The sequence below is a fragment of the Desmodus rotundus genome, chromosome 11 (genome assembly GCF_022682495.2).
Source record: "Desmodus rotundus isolate HL8 chromosome 11, HLdesRot8A.1, whole genome shotgun sequence".
Lineage (NCBI taxonomy): Eukaryota > Metazoa > Chordata > Mammalia > Chiroptera > Phyllostomidae > Desmodus > Desmodus rotundus.
Window position 1 is genome coordinate 1406868 of NC_071397.1, and position 14561 is coordinate 1421428.

General features: G+C 58.1%; 4 protein-coding genes across 6 annotated transcripts; 1 reads left to right on the forward strand and 3 right to left on the reverse strand.

The window, feature by feature from the left end:
- The first annotated feature begins 165 nt into the window (after positions 1 to 165).
- On the forward strand, positions 166 to 2630 carry RNF5 (ring finger protein 5). 2 transcript variants are annotated; one of them, XM_024557784.4, is made up of 6 exons: positions 166 to 534; positions 1377 to 1395; positions 1491 to 1603; positions 1708 to 1762; positions 1837 to 1954; positions 2061 to 2630. In XM_024557784.4, the coding sequence occupies exons 1-6, from the start codon at positions 395 to 397 to the stop codon at positions 2156 to 2158; spliced, it is 543 nt and encodes a 180-aa protein (XP_024413552.1). In that variant the 5' UTR covers positions 166 to 394; the 3' UTR covers positions 2159 to 2630. The 2 variants fall into 2 exon arrangements, with proteins under 2 accessions (XP_024413552.1, XP_024413553.1); XM_024557785.3 differs by lacking the exon at positions 1377 to 1395 and having other exon boundaries at positions 398 to 534.
- A 139-nt stretch (positions 2631 to 2769) lies between these two features.
- On the reverse strand, positions 2770 to 6643 carry AGER (advanced glycosylation end-product specific receptor). Its single transcript, XM_024557786.4, has 11 exons — positions 5516 to 6643; positions 5244 to 5350; positions 4963 to 5155; positions 4724 to 4788; positions 4527 to 4614; positions 4243 to 4437; positions 4011 to 4147; positions 3670 to 3811; positions 3393 to 3419; positions 3146 to 3272; positions 2770 to 3039 (listed from the first exon to the last, which is right to left on the reverse strand). Exons 1-11 carry the CDS (start codon positions 5565 to 5567, stop codon positions 2940 to 2942), a joined length of 1233 nt encoding a protein of 410 aa, XP_024413554.1. The 5' UTR covers positions 5568 to 6643; the 3' UTR covers positions 2770 to 2939.
- Positions 6644 to 7157: 514 nt separating this feature from the next.
- On the reverse strand, positions 7158 to 11216 carry PBX2 (PBX homeobox 2). Of its 2 annotated transcripts, XM_024557783.4 has the most exons (9): positions 10726 to 11216; positions 9817 to 9890; positions 9351 to 9598; positions 9069 to 9259; positions 8737 to 8872; positions 8475 to 8628; positions 8032 to 8120; positions 7817 to 7903; positions 7158 to 7692 (listed from the first exon to the last, which is right to left on the reverse strand). In XM_024557783.4, the coding sequence occupies exons 1-9, from the start codon at positions 10944 to 10946 to the stop codon at positions 7600 to 7602; spliced, it is 1293 nt and encodes a 430-aa protein (XP_024413551.3). In that variant the 5' UTR covers positions 10947 to 11216; the 3' UTR covers positions 7158 to 7599. The 2 variants fall into 2 exon arrangements, with proteins under 2 accessions (XP_024413551.3, XP_053769871.1); XM_053913896.2 differs by lacking the exons at positions 7158 to 7692; positions 7817 to 7903; positions 8032 to 8120 and adding an exon at positions 8138 to 8291 and having other exon boundaries at positions 10726 to 10977.
- Positions 11217 to 11983: 767 nt separating this feature from the next.
- Positions 11984 to 13932, reverse strand: GPSM3 (G protein signaling modulator 3). Its single transcript, XM_024557961.4, has 4 exons — positions 13495 to 13932; positions 13182 to 13281; positions 12759 to 12958; positions 11984 to 12536 (listed from the first exon to the last, which is right to left on the reverse strand). The coding sequence occupies exons 1-4, from the start codon at positions 13534 to 13536 to the stop codon at positions 12399 to 12401; spliced, it is 480 nt and encodes a 159-aa protein (XP_024413729.2). The 5' UTR covers positions 13537 to 13932; the 3' UTR covers positions 11984 to 12398.
- Between the last annotated feature and the right edge of the window lie 629 nt (positions 13933 to 14561).

Consider the following 14561-nt stretch of genomic DNA (forward strand, 5'->3'; position numbering starts at 1 on the left):
GGTTTATATGGGCGAGGTCTATGTAGTCTCGAACCAATTGCTTCTGGCCTTTGGATATGACTGACAGCTTCCCAGACGAATAAAGCCTTCCCTGGCCCAGCGGCCGGACGTTTGGCGTTATTACCGGTTTGGCGTTGCATGCTGATCGCAACTGTATGAGCCAATAGTCATTGTGCAAAGGGCAGGACCACGCAAACCTCTTTCACCCTCTGCCTCTGACCAATCCTTTCTTTCGAATCCTGTGTGATTGGCAGGCAGTCAGACCAATCGTGATCGAAAAACCTTGAAACCTCCCCAACGATCGTGAGCAGGAGGCGGTTTCTTGTTTGTGGGGGGCTTGTATATTTGTGTTTGCAGCGACTAAGGGGTACGTGGGGGCGAAACTGAACCGGCCATGGCAGCAGCGGAGGAGGAGGACGGGGGCCCCGAAGGGACAAACCGCATGCGGGGCGGGGCGGGCGCGACCTTCGAATGTAATATATGTTTGGAGACTGCTCGGGAAGCTGTGATCAGTGTGTGTGGCCACCTATACTGGTGAGAATCGGGAAGGGCGCGAAAGGAGCGGGGCTCACCTCCATGCGGGGGAGGCTGGGGGCGGGGGGATCATACAATTGAGCCCCGAGGAGGGGACATATCTTTTCGGGTACGTGTGGGTGGGACGGTCACGTCTATACAGATGAGACCTGTGGCAAGGAGAGGCATAGAAAGTAGGACCTGGAGCGTATGGTGTGTTAAGAGGAAGTGGAGTGGGAGACCCTAGCCACCTTACCCCAGAGAAGGCAGGGGTCTGAGCTATCTAAGTGGAAGCGGATTAGACTCAAAGGGCCGGGGGGGGGGGTTATTAGTTGAACGGGGGAGACCTGGAATGTGGGACCACATTCAGGTGAGGTATGGCAGGGTGTGGTATGCCCTGGGGACAAGGGCACTTGTAGGGGTAGTCTTGACAGTTTAAGGGGTTGTGGCAATAGGGACTTTATTGGGCCTGGAAGAGGGAAAGGAGTAGTGGGGGAGGGCGCTAGTTCAGGGGTTTGGTTTGGAAGTAATGGGGGCAAGGATAGGGCTGGGACTGAAAGAGGAGATCTGGAAAGGGGTGGTTGAAGATTATTGGAAATTAAGGAGAAAGGGGGGATGAGGGTGTGTGTGTGTTTTGGGGAGAGGAGAGGATTGAGCGTTTTGAGGATAGATGAAGCTTTAGATCAGAAAAGCAGGAAGGCCAACTTGGCTGGCATGGTAGAGGTGGCAGAAAATAGGAAAAGAAACAGCTGGTAATACCTTGGGATTGGGGGTGAGATGGGACCCTGAGGTTGGGTCTGTGTCTCTCTTTCCTGTAGCTAGTTTGACCTTTCTCTCCCCCCCCCACCCCCCACCCCATCCAGTTGGCCCTGTCTTCATCAGGTGCGTACTCAGAGGAGATGAAGAGGGAAATGGGGGAGGTCTGAGGAGCTGGAAGACCCTGCTGTGTACTGGAAACCACTTCATTTTCCCCCCAGTGGCTGGAGACGCGACCGGAGCGGCAAGAGTGCCCAGTGTGTAAAGCTGGGATCAGCAGAGAAAACGTTGTCCCTCTTTATGGGCGAGGGAGTCAGAAGCCCCAGGATCCCAGGTGAGAGAGAGGAGGGTGCCGAGGGAAGGTGGAAGACTTCCTCTTTGGTGGTGGGGTGTGGAAGTGGAGAGAACATTTCCTGTCGATGTCCCTCTTTCCCTCAGATTGAAAACTCCGCCTCGCCCCCGAGGCCAGCGACCAGCTCCAGAAGGCAGAGGGGTGAGTCTTGTCTGATCGTGTCCCTCCTTTGCTAGACTTGCCTAGCTCCACTCTGACTGTACCTATTTCCGTAGGGATTCCAGCCATTTGGTGACACAGGGGGCTTTCACTTCTCATTTGGTGTCGGTGCTTTTCCCTTTGGATTTTTCACCACTGTCTTCAATACCCATGAGCCATTCCGCCGGGGTGCAGGTACGAGCCCCTCCTCAGTCCCTACCAGGGAACCCCCTGAACCCCCACAGGCCCCCTCCTGGCTCTGGAGTGGATGCTTCTGCCACAGCTCTCCTTTCTCCCGCAGGTGTGGATCTGGGACAGGGGCATCCGGCCTCCAGCTGGCAGGACTCCCTCTTCCTGTTTCTTGCCATCTTCTTCTTTTTCTGGCTGCTCAGTATTTGAGCCGTGTCTCCTTTCTGCCCACCTCCAGCCAGAGGAGGATCAGTATTTGGGGTCCCCATGGACCCTTCCTCACTCCTGGACCCTCCCTCCGGCCCCTCCCCATTTCCGTTGGCCACTCTCAGGAGGGTGTGGGGAGGAGTGGACCTGTCTGTGCGCAGGCTGGGAGAGCATCCGCTCTGAACTGCGCGCTCTTACTCGGGGGCAGTGTGTCTTCCAGCTCTGGGAGAGGAGCATGGACTGAGCAGAAGGTCTGTTTCTCCTCTCCCCTCATCCTTTGCTTTCCCCCTCATTTCTTGATTTGATGTTGAAAGGTGGGCAAGGCTCCCTCTTACTTCCCCCCCTTTCCCCATATTGATTTAATTTAATTTTTCTCTCTCCAGTGTCTAATAGGGGTTCTGATTTTAAATGTTTCCTTTCCCTCACTACCCCCTTTATTACAAATTCAATAAACAGGTGAGATGTATTGATGGCAGGTCTGCCCACCTCTGTCCTTCCCTGCTTCCTTCCCACCCAGGAGCACCTCCCCACTTTGGTAGATGTTTGGTGTGGTGGGGGTGAGCCCCTCCTCCTCTCGGGGGTGCAGGGACAGAGGGCATCGCACACACAAGAGCAAAAGGGGGAAGATATGTCAGGAGTTTACTCATCACTATTCATGGGAAGCTTTGGTTGTGGAAGAAAGTTTGGCAAGGTGGGGAGAGGTTATACAAGGGAGAACTGGTCTGGGGCCAAAACTGTGGGGGAAAGAAAAGGGAGCTGAAGGGTAGGGGCGGCTGTGGGCTCCTCAAGGCCCTCTGACACCGCGCTCAGCTGCCTCGGGCTCCTCCGCCTGGTTCAGCTCTGCACGCTCTTCCTCCTCCTCCTCCTGCTTTTCTGGGGCCTTCCTGGGGAGGAGGATTGGGGAGAACTCTGCACATGGGTCCCAGCACTTCCCCTACACCTCTCCTTACTGCCTGGAAGCCCCAAGTCTGAGCTGCTTGGTTTACTCACCTCTCCTCTCCTCGGCGTCGCTGCCTTTGCCACACAATGACCCCAATCAACAGGGCTGCTGCCCCCAGGCCTCCGAGGATACCCAGGGCCAGGGCTAGAGTCCCCAGCCCAGGCCCTCCCACAGAGCCTGCAGGGAAATAGGGAGAACGGAGGACACAGCCCCACCGCTCACGACTCCCTTTTTGTTGACCGTCCTTCCAGTCATACTGGGGTCTGCCTGCTCCTCTGAGCTTATCCAGCTCCTTACCTGCAGTTGGCCCCTCCTTGCCTGTTTCTGTAAGACAAAGTCAGAGCAAGTCAAAAAGGCAGGCTGCAGGCTGGGAGATGGCCGTTTGCTGGGAGCCCCAGTGAAGTCTTCCCTTCCTTCAGTTCAGCGTGGAAAGGGGACAGGCTGGGTTGCTGTCTTGGTAGGGTTTGGTTGGGGCAGCTGAGGATAGGGTGGGGTGGCTCCTGGGGACAGTGCCAGAATGGGATAGGTAATGAGCCTGCACAGGGTCCCTGGGTGTAGGGCAAGGTCTCCTCACCGATGATGCTGACGCTGATGGCACGGCTTTCCTGGGGCCTGCGGCTGGGGTGGGTGGCCACACAGCTATAGGTTCCTTGATCCTGAGGCCTTACCTCAGGGATGAGCAGCACTGGGCTGGAGAGATGGGGAAGGGGTGTGCCCTGGGTGGGGAAAGGGCAACAGGAGGCTATTTATAACCTCTGTTCCTGTACCCCATCCTCCTGTCTTCGTCTGCACATGCTCAGATACCCTGTCTTCCTCCCCAGCTCCCTGCCTCCCTCTGTCTCCATGAGCCCCCTGGCCCCCTTGTTGCCAGTTATGTATCTCTTTACCTCCCAGCCCCCTTTCCGGGTCACTCACATCCTTGATCCAGTGGATTTGTGGAGGGGGCTGGGTGTGAGCTTCACAGGTCAGGGTCACAGTACCACCAAGAGCTACTGCTCCACCTTCCGGCTCCACCACCAACTGGACTTGGTGCAGAGGCACAGGCTGTGGGGCTGGGAAGGAGCGTGAGGCTGAGAGTTACACCTATGTGTGATCTTAAGTGGCCTGCTTTCAGCATGTGCTCACCCGAGCTTGGAGCCCTCCCCACCTCTGGGCTCGCCCCAGACGCTGAGCTGGAGCGGGGCTGTGTGCAGGGACCGTCGTCGGGGAAGGCCAGGCCTGAAGCTGCAGGAAAAGGTAGGGTGGGGCGCTCCTCCCCGGGCTGGGGTCACCATCAGCTCCGACTGGAGTGTGAAAAGCCCTGTCTCAGGGTGTCTCCTGGTCTCTTCCTTCACAGAAACCCCTATGGTGCAGGACGGAGAAGGCAAGGTCTCCCAGGGTGTGAGAGAGAGGGGTCAGAAAAGCAGTAGGAGAAGGGACCTTGAGACTCACCTTTGCCATCAGGTATCAGAGGTTTACCATCCAAGTGCCAGCTGAGAGTCCCCGCAGGGTAGCCCCCCTCAGACACACATGTCCCCACCTGGGGAAAGAGCGACCTCGTCATCTTTGAGAATGAGACTCCGAACACCCGCCCCCTGCTCCATCCCTCCCACTCAGGGTCAGTTTCTACCCCCCGTTTCTTCCACTACCTTCCTGGGGACACCGGCTGTGAGTTCAGAGGCAGGATCAACAATTTCTGGCTTCCCAGGAATCTCTGAAGGAGGGGAGATTCCAATCAGATTCTGGGACTTGGAAGGCTCGCACAGGCTTGGGAACGGGGCAGCCCACGTCAGAGGTCTGCACACTGGGGCCGAGGCGGCAAGGGCTGGGGTTACAGGCTTTTCCTTAAATGAGAGGTGGGCCTTGGGGAAGGCCCTGGAACTCTTACGATAGACTCGGACTTGGTAGTCGGACTTAGTCTCCTTTCCTTTCCTGCTCATTGCCCGGCACTGGAAAGTCCCCTCATCCTGGATCCCGACGGCTGGCAGGAGGAGGGAGCCATTGGGGAGGACTTGAGCCACACTATCCCAGGGTTCCCCCCGGGGAGACAGGACCTTCCAAGCTTCTGTGCGGCCTGTGTTCTGGGGATGGAGAAGAGGGGCCTAAACAGTCAGGCTTTTTGGGGAAGGACTCCTGAGGGTGGGGGGCGACGACAGGAACCCCACTTACCAGTTTCCATTCCAGCTGCTGGGGTGGTTTCCTGGGAGCACCCTTACAGTTGAGCAGCACTGGCTTCCCAATCTGGACTGTGAGATTTCGACCGCCTACCGCTGTCCCTGGGAGACAGCGCCAAGGTGGAGGGGCCAAAGGGAGATGGGGCTGAGAGGACTAGCACAGGGTGGGCAAGGGAGCTGGAAGGGCAGTGCCCAGGTTCCAGGAAAGTTCTGGGGCGGGGGCAGTGCCTTCCATAGTGGCGGGGGGAGGGGGGGGGAGTGGCTCACCCCACAGACTTAGGACCAGCACCCAGGCTCCAGCTGTTCCCCTTCCTGCCATCCTGCCTCCTGCCCAGGCTCCTGGCTCTGCCTGCCTCTCACTGATGTGGCCACAGCCCTAGGTGGGGCCGTGCCCTCTCCCCTGCCCCCATCTCCCCGTCCTGTCCTGGCACAGGGAATGCTAGGAATTCATGACTCTTCGCACAAGAGTCCTTCAGGTACTAGGAGAAACAATTATCACCCCACCCCTGGGCACTGCCACATCCAGGGGGGTGGAGAGTGCACTTTCTAGTGGGGTCTCATGCCCTAGGACCCCCAATCTGTTCCATCAGTCTGCCGAGGACTACCTGGTGGACCACTGGAGCCCCACCTGTGGAGGCAAGGTTGCCAAGCAACAGGGTTCAGGCCAGGCTGTTGCCCATGGAAAGGCACATGGGGCCTAGGTGTTGAGCACAAGGCTGGGGGACCTGGGGGAAACCCCTCTGGGGTCTTCTGAGAGAAAAATATTTTCCTTGAAAAGAATTCTCAACTAAACCCAGGGGAGAAAGAAATTTATTTAAAACTGATTTATTTTTCTGCGAAACTACAAGTTTACAAGTGAGGAGAGAAGTGCCCATGCCCGTGCCCCCCCAGCCCCCCCATCACAACCCTGACCTGCCCTCCGTCCGGCCCGGGGCTGTGACGGGCGGGGTTCCCCATGACAGCCTCATGAAATCCTGATGTTTGAGGGCCAAGGACGGGGCACTGATTTTACTTCCCCCCATACTTGGCTTTTTGCAACCTCCCTCCTCTCCCCACCCTCACGATCTTGGACTGAGGAAAAAAAAAAAAGATACTTCATTTCTGGGGAAATCGAGGGAGATGCAGACACAAGCACCCCAACCCATACTTATTTCAGAATAACCCCCTCCCCATCCTTCCCCTCCAATCTGCAAATAGTAGCTAAACAAAGTTAAAGACATACCACAGGGGAAGGTGGCATTTCCTCAATAACTGCATCTAGCCCTGCCCGAGTCCTGGGAAGAGGGAGGACAGGCCAGCCACAAGCCCCAGACGGCTCCACACCAAATGTGGCGGGAAGCGGCCCGAGCAGGGAACACCTGGGGCTTACAAGCAAAGGAGAATACCAAGCAATTTTAGGGGTGCAGGCGTGGTGACCTGCTAAATGTACTTCCTGATGGACAGGCCTGGAGCCAGGTGGGCCTCTTCACCAGTTCTGTGGGTTCCCCCCTCTTACCATGACCCCTTTGGCCATCACCCCTAATATGAGAAAGCGAGAAATTAAGAGAAAAACCAACATATTTATAAAAATTATCTACTTCCCCAAACTAAAATGAAGAACCAGAACAACAAACCCAAAACCAAACAAACAAATAATGGACCCCAGGGTTTCTTCTTTCCAAACAAAAAAAAAAAAAAAAAGAAAAAAAAAATTCAACCCCAAAACCCAGTCAATTCTCTAAAGTAGCAGAAACTCCCTCCGAGGTAGATATCTGAGTCAGACACTCTTGTCCACCGAGCTATTCTATTGGTTTCAGATGAGCTGCTTATGAGGTAATAAAGCTGTCTGGAGGGGCAGGGGGTAGGAGGCAAGGGGGCGCGGCCCAGGTCCTCTGTCCAGAAGTTGTGTCCCCGTTTTTGGCACCTCTGGTAGGTTAGGGCAAGGCTGGCGTTCTCCACAGATCCCAGAGCAGATAAGCAGTGGGGGAGGGAGAGTGGGTGAAACCAGAGAGAGAAGGAGAGGGAGGGAGGGAGAGAGGGAGGGAGGGAAAGAGGGAGAGGTGGTGTGTGTGTGTGTGTGACAGAGAGAAAGGGATCTGAAAAACAGGATTCTGGGTGTGTGTATAAGAAACGGGGAGATTAAAGTCCGAGAAAAAGGAAAAAGGGGGAGACAGACCCCACTTTCCCCTTAGGGAATCCCATCTCCTTGTCACGTAAGCAACACCCCCAGCACTGAGTCTGGTGAGGGAGGGGATGACCCCATTTGCCCTTCTCTGCCTTGTGCTTCTCCTGTGTCGGGGGTCTCCGGATGCCTTCGTCCTCTTCAAGAGTCGCCTCGTGAGCCCCCTCCCCTGTGGCCCTGAGGGGTGAGATCAGTTGGAAGTGTCAGAATGAACGCTCCCTGGTTCCTCTGTTGGGGATGTCACTGAGGACGGGGTCACAGCCTCCTGCCAGCCACCATTTGCCTGGAAAAAGACAGAGACAGCTGGGGTAGGACTCTGAAACCTAGTGTGGGGGACAACATCCCCAGGGAGAAGGCCTTCCTGTCCAGGTGAGAGGGGGGAGAAGGGGCTTCAGGGGTCCACTCACCCTCATTTCCCGGGGGCTGTACATCTGGCCTCCCCCGAGGTTATCCCCATAGCCCCCTGGCCCCATAGAGTGTCGGAGTGATTCCACCTGTGGGCCGTGAAAGAGTAAGGCGCAGTGAGAGGCCTCAAAAAAAAAAAAAAAAAAAGTCTTGCATCCTGATGGGAGGGAAACCAAGTCTGGGGAAACCCAACTCAAGGGGAGATGGGCCATCTGACCTGGGAAGCAGAGTAGGAATCTCCGTTGAGCCCGGGCACCCCCAGAAACATGTCTCCGGATCCCGAGAGACTGAAAGAGCCTCCAGAGCCTCGGGAGAGCAGAGAGGGAATTAGGCAAACGTGTAACAGCCTGCGATGGCAGACAGGAGACATACCGTAACTGTTTCCAAAAAGCCCTCTGAGCTAGCTCTGCGGGAGCGTGCCACTGTGCACAATCACCCACAGCACCGCGGCTGCTTCCACGCCTCCCCCGCCACTTGCTAGAAGAAAGGCAAAGATGTGACTTGGCTAGAGTGGCCTCCTCACCCTGACGCCCTCGCCCCATCTCAGCTTGGTCTGCCTCGCCCCCAGAGGTCCCCACTCTATGATCCTGCCCAGACAGGAAGTCGGAACAAAAACAGGAAGTGTGCGAAAGAGCCAGCCAGGGTGGCAGCAGGGTGTACCTGCGGAGGAAGGGGGTGTTGGGGAGCTGGTGCGGCTGTGGCCTCCCTGGGTGACCGACACGGCAGTCTTGACCGCATAGATATTTGCCTCTTCTTGGAACTTTCCAATGTTTTTCTTATAGCGAATCCGCTTGTTGCCAAACCAGTTGGAGACCTACGAGGTGTTGGGCAGAAAAGAGGGTCAGTTGGAAACCTTCCCCTCTGTGTGGCCCTCAGGCAACAGGATCGGAGAGATTTGTGCCAGAAACCTCCTCCCTAATACCTGGGAGACAGTGATGCCACACTTCTTGGCGAGCTCCTCCTTAGCTTCCTCACTAGGGTACGGGTTACTCAGGTGGGAGTAGAAATACTCGTTTAGGACCTCAGTGGCCTGTTTGCTGAAGTTCCGGCGTTTCCGTCTACAGAGGAGGGAGTAGTGTGGTGGTGAGGGGGATGCTGCAGTCCCGGCGGGGCCTCCAGGTCGCCTAACTCCAGAGGGCGCCATTGTCGTGGAGTTCGGCGTCGAGCAACTTGGCAGCCAGGGGCTTGGAGTGAAGAAGAACGGGAGGGAGCCCAGTGCCGGGGGCAGGGGCAGGCCCAGGCCCCAGGCCCCACCTGGCATCCAGGAAGCGGGAGCGCAGGATCATGACGGCCTCGCAGGTGCTCTGCTTGAGCTGCATCTGGATGGCGCTGAACTTTCGATGGATGATGCTGACCATTCGCTCCATCTCCTTGGGTGCCACCGGCCGCGTGCGGCTCTGCTCCCTCAGCAGGTTCATGACATGGGTCGTGAACTCGTTACACGCCTGCCGTGGGGGCCAAGGGGCTGTGAGGAGTTTGGTCTTGGGATCTCCCCCAAGGAGTGCCCCTCCACCCACTCCAGCCTCCTCTCCTCACCTGCTCATACTTCTCCAGCTCCGAGTGGTAGATATGGCGAATCTGAGCAAGTTTGCTGCGATAGTCCGAGTGTTCGATGGAGTTGTCAGGGGACATGCCGCCCCCGGAAGCTGCAGCGGCTGCAGCTGCTGCCGCTGAGCCCCCCCCTTTCTCAGGCCCAGCCACACCCTCTGCCAGAAGCATATTGTCCAAGCGCATCAGCTGGGGGTCCACTGGCTCCTCCTCCTGGGAGCTTCGAATGCTGAGGCCTAGTACGCGGGTGAGTGGACTTAGGGACCCCCGACCCAGTTCTTAGCCCTCCAGGTGCTACCTGGAGACCCACATTTCTTTGGTTCCCCCCCAGTCCCCCTGGCAACCACCCTGACCCCACTTTCCTCAAGGCCCAAGTTATCAAACTCGTGGCCTGTGCCTGCAATGAACAGGCCTCCGTCCCAGGAGGTGGGGAATCAGAGGAGGGCCCACGTACCAGTTTTCTCCTTGATCTCGCACAGAACGCTAAAGAGAGCGGGCTTCATTCGGTGGCAGTTTAGGGCATGTTTCCTTGAGAGGGATGGGAGAGAAAAGCTGTGCTATAGAAACAGGCAGGTGGGGGCCGTGAGGGTGGGGAGCCTGGGAACAAGGAAGGTAAACGAGGGGCTGGGGCAGAATGCAGTTGGGGGTTCTTGGGAAGAGAGAAGCTCTGAGAGGGTGGAGATGTGGGAAGCTACTTGGCTTGGGGCCACAGAGGGAAGGTGGAGGCAGCAGGCCAAAGGCCCCTGTGGGCAGGCTGGGGGCTGTAGGAGATGGTCTGGAAGGAGGCAGAGGGTGACTAGGTAGATTCCAGAAGAGATGGAGACTGGGGAGAAGAGTCAGAGTTTGAGGTGCCAAAGAGGGGTTAGGGGTGCCAAGCTAAAGTAGGGTGATCAATAGAGATGTGTGTGGAGGACCCTGGCTGGGACTGAGCAGGGTGATGCATGGGTGAGGACCCTTGGAGGCTGGGGAGGAGGGGGGGGAACTCTGGGGAGGGGTGTGGAGGTCTCCAGGTCTGCAGAGGAGGGGGGTGAGCTGGGTGAAGAGTTAGGGAAGATGACAGCATAGCCATTTCTTAGTCTGGGGGCCAGAAGGGGGCTCTGGAGATGGAACAATGTTCCAAGGGAGTGTGGGGGGCTCAGTCAGGGGTTAGGATGGGGATGAGACCACCTGGGTTCCCATCTTTAAGGTTTCAGGGCCTGGGAGCAGGAAGGTTATCTCGGGGCTTCCAGGAGTAAGGAGAGAAGAGAGCTGTAGGATCCTGGAGAGGTCCTGGAGTTGGGGGGGGGGGGCTCCCAGAAGACTCAGAGCTTGTGAATGGGGCTTCTGCTGGGTCTGTGTGGGGTCCCGGGGTGGGGGCACTCACTTGGCCTGGGCCTCGTCCAGGCTCTGGTCGGTGATGGTCATTATCTGCTGCAGAATGTCCCCGATGTCTTGCTTCCCTCGGCCTCCCGGGACCCCCCCGCTACCCCCACTGGGGTCTCCGCCACCGGGAGGCTCGCCAGGGCCCCCAGGCTCCCCACCCACCAGTCCCAGGCCCCCCCGGCCCCCGCCTGGAGGGGGCGGCCCCAGCAGACGCTCGTCCATAGTTGGGGGGGCCTGAGGCCCCCTCCCTTCCCCGCCCCTCCCCCCGCCTTGTTACTTCCCCCCCCCAAACTCGCTGGGGCCGCTGCTCCCTCCGCCCCAGCCCCCGCCCGTCTCCCCGTCTCTCGGCTCCCCTGAGGGTTCACCCCGGCCCTGAAGGGAGACCTAGGGTACCGGCTGGGCCCCCACAGGAGACCCCGGCCCCCGGCGGCGGAGAAAATGGAGCCGGAGAGAGAGAGGAGGCCCAAGCGGGGGTGTGTGTAAGAGAGAGGGAGGAGGGAGGAGGGAGAAGGGGGGGAGCGAGGGAGGGAGGCGGGGGGAGGGGAGGCGGGGAGGAAGAGGAGGGGAGAAGAGAGGAGAAACTGGGAGGAGCTGGGGGCGGAGAGAGACATGGAGGAACTGAGACCGAGTGGAGGAAGGGAGAGGGAAGCGGGGATGCGGGGAGGATACTAACCCATCGGAAAAAATATGGGAAGGCCCGGGGCCGGACTTCTGCGGCCTGGGCCCGGGGCGTGGTGGGGGCGGGGCCTGCTCCCAGGGTTCTGAAGCAGGGGTCTAGGTGACCTGGACTGCGGCTGCTGGAATGCCTGGGTTCACAGACAGCTCAGTTCATATTTCTTGTCCTAATGACTCCCCTCCCTGTTCTACTTAATTAAAATCAGGAGAGGGGGTGGGAGGTAATTAGGAAGGTCTCCAGCCGCTGCTTAATAAGCCAGTAATTAACCAGCCAAGGAGGGAGCTGGCCTCGGGCCAGACTGGGGAGAGAGGCGGCCCCAGGCTTCGCTGCCCTACCCTCCGCCCCTCCGCCCGCGGCCCCAGATAGCAGTCTTCAGTCCAGAGGGGAGTTACATTTATTCATACAACCGAAACATCAGACGGACGCGGAGCAGCAGCGGAGAGGGACCGTGGCCAGGGCTGCGTCCTTGCACAGCCTGTAGGCCCCTGGTCCTGGGGCTGGGAGGCGCTGGTCGTGGGAGTGGGAGAATAGTCTCTATCTCTCTGCGGCACCCACCCTCCCTTTCTTCTTTTTGGGAAAGAGGGTGGAACTGTCCCTCAGGTCACAACCTTTGGGAGTTGGAGGCCTGAGCCCTCAGACCCTGCCTAGTGGCTTGACTACTGAGGGTATCCCCCAGCCCGCAACCAAGACTCTAAGCCGCCCCTTGGGGTCAGAGTAGTGATGGGCCGTCCTGTGGTGGCTGGGATCCTCTCACTGCCTCGAGCTCCCCTACTCGGGCAGAGATTTAAATGACCGACTGTCCTACCTTGACTATTCCCAGGGTTTGAGGACTTTCACCCCGTCCACTTCCCAGGGAGTGTGAATAAGGGCGATGAATATTGAGATTTCTGCTGGGTCAGTCTCTGGCGCCCCTGCCAAGCAGGGTTGAGGGCATGCAGTGGGCTGCCCAGCTTGGAACCTCAGGAGTGAGTGCCGAGGGACTGGTGGGGACTCAAGTATCAGCACGTGTGTGTGGGGGGCCGGGACCTTTGTTCTTCCATTCTACCCCCACCCTGAACTCTCAGCAGCAATTCCAGGAGCTCCTGCCCCCCTGGCGGTAGGGGGGGCTCTGACCGCTGGGCTTCCATTCGCTGGCTCTGGAGGAGTGTAGGGAGGGAAAGGTGCTGGTGAGGTTCTAAGAGGAGCAGGCCTTGAAAGGAGCCAGGGCTGGTTTGAGGGGCATGTGATGGGAATAGGGGGACTAGGGCCTGGGGAGGGAGCAGGGCCCCAAAGAGAATAGGGCCAAGAGACCAGGAAACCTGGGTCTTGCCTCCTGGGGTGTGTGTGTGTGTGTGTGTGTGTGGCAGGGGGAGTCTCACCTGGTGACTGAGGATGGTGCTGTAGAGCTGTTCCCTGTCTTCAAGAGGCCAGGGTGGGGCTGGGCCCAGTCTTGGGGGATTGTGGGGGGCTTGGAAGGTGGCCCTCTGCTCCTCTAGGCGACGGGACTGAGCCTCAGCCACCAGGTCCAGAAGGAGCTCAGTCTGCAGGGAGAGCAGGGAGGCCGAGCGGCGTCCCAGGGCTGAGAGAGGACGGGGAGGGCTCAGAGAAGTTGGCAGGGAGTGAGGATGGGGACTCGGACAGGCAGAGTGAGGTGATGAGGGACTGGTGCCCAGAGGTAAGGGGGTACAATGGGGAGCCCAGAGGAGATGGGGAAAAGGCCCATGATGGAATGGACTCTGGTAATGGGATCAGGAAGGATCTGGGCACCAGGGTCAGGGGTCTCCCTGGGTGGGTGGGGGTACCTGTGAGGCGGGTCCCTGGAGGAGGGGATGGAGGAGCAGATCGCCAAGGCCGAGTGGTGGTGGTCACAGGGGGCCAGCTGTGCTCATCCTGATGGGGGCCCTGATGCCGAGACATCCATGGCACTCAAGCAGGGGTGGGGTGGGCAGGGGGCTAGGCCAGCGGCCTGCTTTTCCTCTCCCTGTGTCTTGTCCTTGTCCCAGTGTGCCCAAGACCTTCCAAGTACCCTGAGTCCACCATCCCTAGGTCTCTGCTCAGATCCTCTCACCTCCCCCTTCTCCCAGGGTCAGCCCCCCCCACCGGGTGCCAGCTCACCTGCTCACCATCCTCTTCTTCCTGGGGTCTCTCAGCCTCCATCCCCTGGAGGGGAGAAACCAGTGGGGGAGGGTAGCAAGGATTTGGAGGAGGGCCGGAACCCTGAGTTCCTGAGGGGAGTGGGGGCTTGACGGGGTGGGGGTGAGCCGGGGGCTGGATGTCTGGGTACTAAGCAGGAAGCTGGGTTCCTGGTCAGCCCCCCCACAGCCCCGCCCATCCCTGTCAACTTCCTCCAGTTCTCTTTTCCCACCCAAACTGCTTGCTCGACCTCTCTCTCCCCAGGGGAGCACAGAGACTAGGAAAAGCTCCTCCAGCACAGTAGTGGAGGGGTTTCAAGGTGGGCAAGAACTCTTGGACTTCTCATCTCCAGGGCCTCAGTAGCTGCCCCACCCCCTCTGTTCAGCTTTATCCCCTCCTCCCCTTCAGCTCTGTCAACACAGGAACTAGCTGCACAGGAAGTGGTTTCACTCCTCAGAACCCTCAGCCCCAGGTCCCATCTCTCCCTGAGATGGACCCTGACGTAGGAATCTGCCTTCCCTGCTTCCCAGCCTTGTTGGGACTAGAACAGGCATGGTTCCAGTGGGAAGCAGGGGTCAGATCCAGGGTTGTCAGATCGTCGAAGGTATACATACAGCCCTAGCACTGGGTCCAGCACACAGCATCCAATAAATGTGCTGAGTAGTTAACCCTGCCCTCTACGTGCTTGGTCTATTCAGACAAGATATGCACCGAATGTAAGGTGTGGGTCAGGGGAACCTTTCCTTTGGTCATGGATGAGGATATATAGAACTGAGAGAGGGGACCGCCTCCCTGGCTTGGTCTTGGATCTGTGCTGATCAGGCTGGCTGGCACCAAGGTGGAGGCACAGCAGACATTTGGGACCTCTACATGGACACCTGTCATAGTAGGGTGTTTATAGCTCAGCGACTTCCAACATGAAATGTGGTGAAGAGCTCTGATTCGGCCACTTAATGCCTTACAATCTCAACCAAATAAAATCTGTGCCTCAGTTTCTCAGGGTAAAATGGAGGTTCAGTAGACCTAATAGTTGATGTGAGGGTGAAATG